Source organism: Panulirus ornatus, chromosome 3 (genome assembly GCF_036320965.1).
Source record: "Panulirus ornatus isolate Po-2019 chromosome 3, ASM3632096v1, whole genome shotgun sequence".
NCBI lineage: Eukaryota > Metazoa > Arthropoda > Malacostraca > Decapoda > Palinuridae > Panulirus > Panulirus ornatus.
In genome coordinates this window covers 1,044,388-1,056,466 of record NC_092226.1, presented here as the reverse complement: position 1 = coordinate 1,056,466, position 12,079 = coordinate 1,044,388, and the positions used below count along the sequence as shown (strand labels likewise).

Genomic DNA, 12,079 nt, shown 5'->3' with positions numbered 1-12,079 from the left:
GTCCTGGAAAGAGGGGCAAGTATGAAGTCTGTTGGGGATGAGAGAACTTGGGAAGTGAGTCAGTTGTTGTTCGCTGATGATACAGCGCTGGTGGCTGATTCATGTGAGAAACTGCAGAAGCTGGTGACTGAGTTTGGTAAAGTGTGTGGAAGAAGAAAGTTAAGAGTAAATGTGAATAAGAGCAAGGTTATTAGGTACAGTAGGGTTGAGGGTCAAGTCAATTGGGAGGTGAGTTTGAATGGAGAAAAACTGGAGGAAGTGAAGTGTTTTAGATATCTGGGAGTGGATCTGTCAGCGGATGGAACCATGGAAGCGGAAGTGGATCATAGGGTGGGGGAGGGGGCGAAAATTTTGGGAGCCTTGAAAAATGTGTGGAAGTCGAGAACATTATCTCGGAAAGCAAAAATGGGTATGTTTGAAGGAATAGTGGTTCCAACAATGTTGTATGGTTGCGAGGCGTGGGCTATGGATAGAGTTGTGCGCAGGAGGATGGATGTGCTGGAAATGAGATGTTTGAGGACAATGTGTGGTGTGAGGTGGTTTGATCGAGTAAGTAACGTAAGGGTAAGAGAGATGTGTGGAAATAAAAAGAGCGTGGTTGAGAGAGCAGAAGAGGGTGTTTTGAAATGGTTTGGGCACATGGAGAGAATGAGTGAGGAAAGATTGACCAAGAGGATATATGTGTCGGAGGTGGAGGGAACGAGGAGAAGAGGGAGACCAAATTGGAGGTGGAAAGATGGAGTGAAAAAGATTTTGTGTGATCGGGGCCTGAACATGCAGGAGGGTGAAAGGAGGGCAAGGAATAGAGTGAATTGGAGCGATGTGGTATACAGGGGTTGACGTGCTGTCAGTGGAGTGAATCAAGGCATGTGAAGCGTCTGGGGTAAACCATGGAAAGCTGTGTAGGTATGTATATTTGCGTGTGTGGACGTGTGTATGTACATGTGTATGGGGGGGGGTTGGGCCATTTCTTTCGTCTGTTTCCTTGCGCTACCTCGCAAACGCGGGAGACAGCGACAAAGTATAAAAAAAAAAAAAAAAAAAAAAACTTTGCCGCTGTCTCCTGAGTTAGCAAGGTAGCGCAAGGAAACAGATGAAAGAATGGCCCAACCCACCCACATACACATGCATATACATACACATCCACACACACACATATACATACCTATACATTTCAACATATACATATATATACATAGACATATACATATATATACATAGACATATACATATATACACATGTACATAATTCATACTTGCTGCCTTTATTTATTTCCGTCGTCACCCCGCCACACATGAAATGACAACCCCCTTCCACCCGCACAAGCACGAGTTAGCGCTAGGAAAAGACAACAAAGGCCACATTCGTTCACACTCAGTCTCTAGCTGTCATGTATAATGCACTGAAACCACAGCTCCCTTTCCACATCCAGGCCCCACAAAACTTTCCATGGTTTACCCCAGACGCTTCACATTCCCTGGTTCAATCCATTGACAGCACGTCGACCCCAGTATACCACATCTTTCCAATTCACTCTATTCCTTGCACGCCTTTCACCCTATTGCATGTTCAGGCCCCGATCACTCAGAATCTTTTTCACTCCATCCTTCCACCTCCAGTTTGGTCTCCCACTTCTCCTCGTTCCCTCCACCTCTGACACATGTATCCTCTTGGTCAATCTTTCCTTACTCATTCTCTCCATGTGACCAAACCATTTCAATACACCCTCTTCTGCTCTCTCAACCACATTCTTTTTATTACCACACATCTCTCTTACCCTTTCATTACTTAATCAAACCACCTCACACCACATATTGTCCTCAAACATCTCATTTCCAGCACATCCACCCTCCTCGGCACAACTCTATCTATAGCCCACGCCTCGCAACCATATAACATTGTTGGAACCACTATTCCTTCAAACATACCCATTTTTGCTTTCCAAGATAACGTTCTCGACTTCCACACATTTTTTAACGCTCCCAGAACTTTCACCCCCTCCCTCACCCTGTTACACACTTCTGCTTCCATGGTTCCATCCCCTGCCAAATCCACTCCTAGATATCTAAAACACTTCACTTCCTCCAGTTTTTCTCCATTCAAACTTACCTCCCAGTTGACTTGTCCCTCAACCCTACTGCACCTAATAACCTTGCTCTTATTCACATTTACTCTCAGCTTTCTTCTTTCACACACTTTACCAAACTCAGTCACCAGCTTCTGCAGTTTCTCACCCAAATCAGCCACCAGCGCTGTATCATCAGCGAACAACAACTGACTCACTTCCCAAGCTCTCTCATCCACAACTGACTGCACACTTGCCCCTCTTTCCAAAACTCTTGCATTCACCTCTCTAACAACCCCATCCATAAACAAATTAAACAACCATGGAGACATCACGCACCCCTGCCGCAAACCAACATTCACTGAAAACCAATCACTTTCCTCTCTTCCTACACGTACACATGCCTTACATCCTCGATAAAAATTTTTCACTGCTTCTAACAACTTGCCTCCCACACCATATACTCTTAATACCTTCCACAGAGCATCTCTATTAACTCTATCATATGCCTTCTCCAGATCCATAAATGCTACATACAAATCCATTTGCTTTTCTAAGTATTTCTCACATACATTCTTCAAAGCAAACACCTGATCCACACATCCTCTACCACTTCTGAAACCACACTGCTCTTCCCCAATCTGATGCTCTGTACATGCCTTCACCCTCTCAGTCAATACCCTTCCATATAATTTACCAGGAATACTCAACAAATTTATACCTCTGTAATTTGAGCACTCACTTTTATCCAATTTGCCGTTGTACAATGGCGCTATGCAAGCATTCTGCCAATCCTCAGGCATCTCACCATGAGTCCTACATACAATGAATAACCGTACCAACTAGTCAACAATACAGTCACCCCCTTTTTTAATAAATTCCACTGCAATACCATCCAAACCTTCTGCCTTGCCAGCTTTCATCTTCTGCAAAGCTTTTACCAACTCTTCTCTGTTTACTAAATCATTCTCCCTACCCCTCTCACTTTGCACGCCACCTTGACCAAAACACCCTATATCTGCCACTCTATCATCAAACACATTCAACAAACCTTCAAAATACTCACTCCATCTCCTCACATCATCACTACTTGTTATCTCCTCCCCATTATTCCCCTTCGTTGAAGTTCCCATTTGCTCCCTTGTCTTACGCACTTTATTTACCTCCTTACAAAACATCTTTTTATTTTCCCTAAAATTTATTGATACTCTCTCACCCCAACTCTCATTTGCCCTCTTTTTCACCTCTTGCACCCTTCTCTTGACCTCCTGCCTCTTTCTTTTATACATTTCCCACTCATTTGCATTATTTCCCTGCAAAAGTCGTCCAAATGCCTCTCTCTTCTCTTTCAGTGATAATCATACTTCTTCATCCCACCCCTCACTACCCTTTCTAATCTGCCCACCTCCCACGCTTCTCATGCCACAAGCATCTTTTGCGCAAGCCATCACTGCTTCCCGAAATACATCCCATTCCTACCCCACTCCCCTTGCGTCCCTTGTTCTCACCTTTTTCCATTCTGTACTCAGTGTCTCCTGGTACTTCTTCACGCAAGTCTCCTTCCCAAACTCACTTACTCTCACCACTCTTTTGACCCCAACATTCTCTCTTCTTTTCTGAAAACCTCTACAAATCTACACCTTCGCCTCCACAAGATAATGATCAGACGTCCCTCCAGTTGCACCTCTCAGCACATTAACAGCCAAAAGTCTCTCTTTCATGCGCCTATCAATTAACACATAATCCAATAATGCTCTCTGGCCATCTCTCCTTCTTACATACGTATACTTATGTATATCTCTCTTTTTAAACCAGATATTCCCAATCACCAGTCCCTTTTCAGCACATAAATATACAAGCTCTTCACCATTTCCATTTACAACACTGAACACCCCATGTACACCAGTTATTCCCTCATCTGCCACATGACTCATCTTTGCATTCAAATCACCCATCACTATAACCTGGTCTCTTGCATCAAAACTACTAACACACTCACTCAGCTCCTCCCAAAACACTTGCCTCTCCTGATCTTTCTTCTCATGCCCAGGTGCATATGCACCAATAATCACCCGTTTCTCTCCATTCACTTTCAGTTTTACCCATATCAATCTAGAGTTTACTTTCTTACATTCTATCACATACTCCCACAACTCCTGTTTCAGGAGTAGTGCTACTCCTCCCCTTGCTCTTGTCTTCACACAAACCCCTGACTTTACTCCTAAGACATTTCCAAACCACTCTTCCCCTTTACCCTTGAGCTTTATTTCACTCAGAGCCAAAATATCCAGGTTCCTTTCCTCAAACATACTACCTATCTCTCCTTTTTTCTCATCTTGGTTACATCCACACACATTTAGACACCCCAATCTGAGCCTTCGAGGAGGATGAGCACTCCCCACGTGACTCCTTATGTTTCCCCTTTTAGAAAGTTAAAATACAAGGAGGGGAGGGTCTCTAGCCCCCCGCTCCCGTCCTCTTTAGTCGCCTTCTACAACACATGAGGAATGCGTGGGAAGTATTCTTTCTCCCCTATCCCCAGCTAATGTTCCTACTTACTACTTCTACTTAATGTTTCTGCCTAAATGCTCCTGTCTAATGTTCCCACCTACCACTTTTTTCTTCTGTCTGTTACTCCTGCCATTTTGCCAGAAAGTAGGACTAGTGCATAGCACTCACTGCAGAAAAATCAAGAGTTCCGAAAAATGAGCTGTGTGTGTTAATTGTTGTCAGGTGTTATGTGTGACAATAAGAGATTGTATGTTTGTGGATAGAATGCCAGCAGTCCACATGTTGGCGAGGCAGAAAGAAAAGACTGTTACCTGCATCAAAGGAGTGCTGCTTGACAATCACTTAAGTGCTGGCTCACTTCACACAGCCATCACTGACCCTCCCAGTGCCCAGGCGGTAGTACCAATAATATACCTCCTTGTTCGGTAGCTTCCTACCAACTACTACAAATGTTACGTTTCTTGTAAAGACTGCTACCTGCATCAAAGGAGTGCTACTTGACAATCTCTTAAGTGTTAACTCACTACACAACCATCACTGACCCTCCCAGTGCCCAGGCATTTGTACCAGTAATATACCTCCTTGTTCGGTACCTTCCTACCAACTACTACTAATGTAAAGTTTCTTGTAATAGATCCTAACATCCTTTGTGATAGATCCTAACATTCTATTTGCTTTCTTGGCACCAGCCATTCCATTAGTTTTGTTTTATAAGTTTCTGTGTTTCTGGCATTTTTGTAATATCTGTTTTTGTCAACAATTCTGTATGCATTGCATTTTTCTAAATGTATCACATATACAGGACTATAAATTTCCATGATTGTTCAGTATCTAACAATGCATATCATTCTCTCTATTAGGAGGGATAGTGACATTTGCTTGATGAACCAGCACTTTAGTAGTTGTCAAGTTGCTTGCCTCTGACCCAGGTAGCTGTCTTTTCTTTCAACCTCACTAACATGTGGACTGTTGGCATTCTGTCCACAAACATACAATCTCTCCATGTCATATGTGACTCTTGACAGCACTTAACTCACACAGCTCATTCTTCATAACTCTAGATTTTCCTGCGGTGAGCACCATGTGCTAGCCCTGCCTTTTGACAAAATGGTAGGAGCAGTAGATATGAGTAGGTGGGAGCACTAGATAATGGTCATTAGGAACATTGTGCTAGACTTGCCTTCTGCCAGTGGCCTGTTAAGGGTGAGGCACTAAATGCAATGCAGCGGCACTGGAGACTCTGTTACCGTGGCCACCCCTTTGAGGGAGTTCCAATCAAAACAGGTGTCAGAGATATAGTTAGAAAGATGGCCTCTATCTGCAACTTCATGCAATTTATACAGCTTCCCTGTAACAGTGTCCCCGGGTTATTATTCCAATGTATTAGTCATTATGTTCAGAGATCACTGAGTCATCCCAGAAATCACTCCTTCTCCCCCTCTTGGCTCACTGTTTTCTATGATTTTTGTAACTTGTGTTTTAGATATTTCCTCCTGTTCAACACTTTCTGGAACATCTAGAATAGTCCCTTCTGATATCACCTGTTCTTTTATCATTCTTTCTTCTTTCCTTTTGTCTTCATGCTCCTTTACTCAGTTTTTTAATTGATTCAGTTCCTCTCTCATGACACCCTTCATGATCCTTAAATTGATTCCTCAGTTCCCTTAAATCCTCCTTTAGTTGTGTTGACTTCTGGTTTTGCTTTTTGCAATTTTCCATATCATATCCATTCATTTGCATTTGTTCAGTAGTGGTTTGTCCTCCATCTCTCCCTCCTGTCATTGTTGTGAAAGTGACAGGTTTTGAACATTCCCATATTTAAGTCCATTCCTGTTGTTGGTGTGCTCAAGTGACTGGTCTTGTACATTCCCATATTTGAGTCTGTGCCTGTTGGTGGTGTGCTCAGTTACCATGTATTGTTGGTGGTGGTTGGCAGTTACCATGTCTTGTAGTGAGTGAAAATCAGTGATGGGATTAGCTACCCTTTTTTGTTTTCCATGGGGTCACTTACCCATTTTGATATATTTGTCGGGATGTTACCTTTTGTTATTAACTCATCTAAGGTTAAGTTTGGGTAAGAAAAAGATTCTTTGATATAGTTAATGACAGGTAACCTCTCAGATCATAAGGCTTATCATATTTTTTCTTAACTTTTTCTTTTCTCTTCTTACAGGCTTATGTCAGCATTTGGACAAGACACTTTGGACGCTCTCTTCTGGACAGCTACTGAGCCTCGAGGCAGAAAGAGAGAACACTTTGGAGTTCTTTTTCATCTGCTTGTTGCAATTGCATATGTTGCAATGCATTCAACAATTGTCCTTCTACAAGCCCTGACACTTAATGTTGCTATCAACTCAGACAATAAGGGACTCCTGACCATTGTTATCTCCAATAATGTAAGATATTCATCCTTGTTATTTACATCCATGTCTCACTTCATATCCCGAGGGATAGGGGAGAAAGAATACTTTCCATCTATTCCCTTCATATCGTATAAGGCGACTAAAAGGGGTGGGAGCATGGGGCTACAAAACGTCCCCTCTAGTTTTTACTTTTCTAAAAGAAGAAACAGAGAAGGGAACCAAGTGAGAATTATCCCTCCAAGGCTCAGTCCTCTGTTCTTGACGCTACCTTGCTCTTGTGGGAAATGATGAATATATATGAAAAAATCTCACTTTGTGCAGTAAATTTGAAAATCAAGTAAAACTGCCAGTCTTTCATGAAGCCTGAAGTTACTTTGGGTCTTATATAGTTTGTAGTACAAATAATTCATGATTTAGAACAAATTATCTCCCACCCTACCCACAGGCCTGACCTCTGTGACTTGTCTAATATTTTGAACTTGTTTCTTACCTCTGTCCATCCTGCTGTAAATACACAATCTCACCCCCACTTGGTTCATCTGATCACACTCTCATAAATGTATGTATTCTAATGGCACCTACCCCTCCAGCAACCTCTTCTAAGTGTAAATACTGGCACCTCAACTAAGCTGACTGGAGTAAGTTATATAGCTTTGTTTCTGACTTTCCGTGGGTAAGTTACTGTCTCTTATGTGGTGATACTTCTCTCTTTGCCATGCACATAGCAGAGGTTATTCTTGCAAGAATGGAAGCATTTATCCCCTTTGCCTCCAAGATGACCTCTTCATCCAATCCATGGCTCAACCGTTCCTATTCTGAGGCCATTCAATCAAGGGATCAGATATATCAGGCTTGGAAAAACTCTCCTTCCTTTGGCACCCATTCAGCATTTATTACTGCCCGTAATCACTGCAAGTTAGTTGTGTTACTGGAGTGATAGTTTTCATGCATGGTGTTTTGACAAGAAAATAGTGAAGTTGGAGAAAAATGTAGCTTAGACATTGAAGCTTATTGATTCAGTGGTGAAATTGATGAGAACTGCTATTGACGTTTGTGTGAATAAATTGTACATTTCCTTTTCCATAGCCAGAGGTTGAACCATTATGTGACGTTCAATTTTTTCATTCATTTCAAGCTAAAAGTTTGTTTTCTAAATTGTTTCTTACATTTTTCATATGTATATATATGTATGTGTGTGTGTGTGTGAGTGTGTGTGTGTGTGTGTATATATATGTATATTATCCCTGGGGATAGGGGTGAAAGAATACTTCCCACGTATTCCTCGCGTGTCGTAGAAAGCGACTAGAGGGGACGGGAGCGGGGGGCCGGAAATCCTCCCCTCCTTGTATTAACTTTTTAAAATGGGAAACAGAAGAAGGAGTCACGCGGGGAGTGCTCATCCTCCTCGTAGGCTCAGAGTGGGGTGCCTAAATGTGTGTGGATGTAACCAAGATGTGAAAAAAGGAGAGATAGGTAGTATGTTTGAGGAAAGGAACCTGGATGTTTTGGCTCTGAGTGAAACGAAGCTCAAGGGTAAAGGGGAAGAGTGGTTTGGAAATGTCTGGGGAGTGAAGTCAGGGGTTAGTGAGAGGACAAGAGCAAGGGAAGGAGTAGCAATACTCCTAAAACAGGAGTTGTGGGAGTATGTGATAGAATGTAAGAAAATAAATTCCCGATTAATATGGGTAAAATTGAAAGTTGATGGAGAGAGGTGGGTGATTATTGGTGCATATGCACCTGGGCATGAGAAGAAAGATCATGAGAGGCAAGTGTTTTGGGAGCAGCTAAATGAGTGTGTTAGCGGTTTTGATGCACGAGACCGGGTTATAGTGATGGGTGATTTGAATGCAAAGGTGAGTAATGTGGCAGTTGAGGGAATAATTGGTATGCATAGGGTGTTCAGTGTTGTAAATGGAAATGGTGAAGAGCTTGTAGATTTATGTGCTGAAAAAGGACTGATGATTGGGAATACCTGGTTTAAAAAGCGAGATATACATAAGTATACTTATGTAAGTAGGAGAGATGGCCAGAGAGCGTTATTGGATTACGTGTTAATTGACAGGCGTGCGAAAGAGAGACTTTTGGATGTCAATGTGCTGAGAGGTGCAACTGGAGGGATGTCTGATCATTATCTTGTGGAGGCTAAGGTGAAGATTAGTATGGGTTTTCAGAAAAGAAGAGTGAATGTTGGGGTGAAGAAGGTGGTGAGAGTAAGTGAGCTTGGGAAGGAGACCTGTGTGAAGAAGTATCAGGAGAGACTATGTACAGAATGGAAAAAGGTGAGAACAATGGAAGTAAGGGGAGTGGGGGAGGAATGGGATGTATTTAGGGAATCAGTGATGGATTGCGCAAAAGATGCTTGTGGCATGAGAAGAGTGGGAGGTGGGCTGTTTAGAAAGGGTAGTGAGTGGTGGGATGAAGAAGTAAGAGTATTAGTGAAAGAGAAGAGAGAGGCATTTGGACGATTTTTGCAGGGAAAAAATGCAATTGAGTGGGAGAAGTATAAAAGAAAGAGACAGGAGGTCAAGAGAAAGGTGCAAGAGGTGAAAAAAAGGGCAAATGAGAGTTGGGGTGAGAGACTATCAGTAAATTTTAGGGAGAATAAAAAGATGTTCTGGAAGGAGGTAAATAGGGTGCGTAAGACAAGGGAGCAAATGGGAACTTCAGTGAAGGGCGTAAATGGGGAGGTGATAACAAGTAGTGGTGATGTGAGAAGGAGATGGAATGAGTATTTTGAAGGTTTGTTGAATGTGTCTGATGACAGAGTGGCAGATATAGGGTGTTTGGGTCGAGGTGGTGTGCAAAGTGAGAGGGTTAGGGAAAATGATTTGGTGAACAGAGAAGAGGTAGTAAAAGCTTTGCGGAAGATGAAAGCCGGCAAGGCAGCAGGTTTGGATGGTATTGCAGTGGAATTTATTAAAAAAGGGGGTGACTGTATTGTTGACTGGTTGGTAAGGTTATTTAATGTATGTATGACTCATGGTGAGGTGCCTGAGGATTGGCGGAATGCGTGCATAGTGCCATTGTACAAAGGCAAAGGGGATAAGAGTGAGTGCTCAAATTACAGAGGTATAAGTTTGTTGAGTATTCCTGGTAAATTATATGGGAGGGTATTGATTGAGAGGGTGAAGGCATGTACAGAGCATCAGATTGGGGAAGAGCAGTGTGGTTTCAGAAGTGGGAGAGGATGTGTGGATCAGGTGTTTGCTTTGAAGAATGTATGTGAGAAATACTTAGAAAAGCAAATGGATTTGTATGTAGCATTTATGGATCTGGAGAAGGCATATGATAGAGTTGATAGAGATGCTCTGTGGAAGGTATTAAGAATATATGGTGTGGGAGGCAAGTTGTTAGAAGCAGTGAAAAGTTTTTATCGAGGATGTAAGGCATGTGTACGTGTAGGAAGAGAGGAAAGTGATTGGTTCTCAGTGAATGTAGGTTTGCGGCAGGGGTGTGTGATGTCTCCATGGTTGTTTAATTTGTTTATGGATGGGGTTGTTAGGGAGGTAAATGCAAGAGTCTTGGAAAGAGGGGCAAGTATGAGGTCTGTTGGGGATGAGAGAGCTTGGGAAGTGAGTCAGTTGTTGTTCGCTGATGATACAGCGCTGGTGGCGGATTCATGTGAGAAACTGCAGAAGCTGGTGACGGAGTTTGGTAAAGTGTGTGGAAGAAGAAAGTTAAGAGTAAATGTGAATAAGAGCAAGGTTATTAGGTACAGTAGGGTTGAGGGTCAAGTCAATTGGGAGGTGAGTTTGAATGGAGAAAAACTGGAGGAAGTGAAGTGTTTTAGATATCTGGGAGTGGATCTGTCAGCGGATGGAACCATGGAAGCGGAAGTGGATCATAGGGTGGGGGAGGGGGCGAAAATTTTGGGAGCCTTGAAAAATGTGTGGAAGTCGAGAACATTATCCCGGAAAGCAAAAATGGGTATGTTTGAAGGAATAGTAGTTCCAACAATGTTGTATGGTTGCGAGGCGTGGGCTATGGATAGAGTTGTGCGCAGGAGGATGGATGTGCTGGAAATGAGATGTTTGAGGACAATGTGTGGTGTGAGGTGGTTTGATCGAGTAAGTAACGTAAGGGTAAGAGAGATGTGTGGAAATAAAAAGAGCGTGGTTGAGAGAGCAGAAGAGGGTGTTTTGAAATGGTTTGGGCACATGGAGAGAATGAGTGAGGAAAGATTGACCAAGAGGATATATGTGTCGGAGGTGGAGGGAACGAGGAGAAGAGGGAGACCAAATTGGAGGTGGAAAGATGGAGTGAAAAGGATTTTGTGTGATCGGGGCCTGAACATGCAGGAGGGTGAAAGGAGGGCAAGGAATAGAGTGAATTGGAGCGATGTGGTATACAGGGGTTGACGTGCTGTCAGTGGATTGAATCAAGGCATGTGAAGCGTCCGGGGTAAACCATGGAAAGCTGTGTAGGTATGTATATTTGCGTGTGTGGACGTGTGTATGTACATGTGTATGGGGAGGGTTGGGCCATTTCTTTCGTCTGTTTCCTTGCTCTACCTCGCAAACGCGGGAGACAGCGACGAAGTATAAAAAAAAAAAAAAAAAAAAAAAATCACTGCAAGCATGTTATCCATAAGGCAAAGCATTCCTTTATTCAGAGGAAGTGCATTAACCTCTCCTCGACATCCGCTGATAGGTCTTTCTGGTTTTTAGCTGATGGCATCTCTAACAACTTCCGTCATTCTACCTTCCCTTCACTTTTCCATTCTGACAGCACTATATCTGTCTCTCCCTTAGACAAAGTATCTCTCTTTGGTTCCCATTTCTCCTCTAACTCCGCTTTGGATGACTCTAACAGTCATTCACCCCCTGATGTTCCTCTTACTAACTCTATTCCCCTTCTTGAAGTCTCTTTTCAGACTATCTGAAAAGCACTTTTTTCTCTAGACACAAGCAAGGCTAATGGTCCTGATGGCATCCATCCCCATGTACTGAAACAGTGTGCCTCTGAACTTGCACTTGTGGTTGCTTGTTTGTTCTGTTTCTGTTTAAAAACCAGAAATTTTCCTTCTCCTTGGAAGTATCCCATCCATAAGAAGGCTGACTGTTCTGACCCCTCTGACTATCATCCTGTTGCTTTGACATCTACCATTTCCAAAGTCTTTGAATCCCTCTGCAACTGCCA

At 42.8% G+C, this 12,079-nt stretch overlaps 1 protein-coding gene across 1 annotated transcript in view; it reads left to right on the top strand.

Annotated features, from left to right (window-relative positions):
• LOC139759971 (transmembrane anterior posterior transformation protein 1) overlaps positions 1-12,079 on the top strand; it is a 170,593-nt gene that overhangs the window by 50,242 nt on the left and 108,272 nt on the right. The window contains exon 5 of the mRNA XM_071682695.1: positions 6,751-6,973. Coding sequence (XP_071538796.1) covers positions 6,751-6,973 — 223 coding nt within the window. The remainder of the gene's footprint in view (positions 1-6,750; positions 6,974-12,079) is intronic.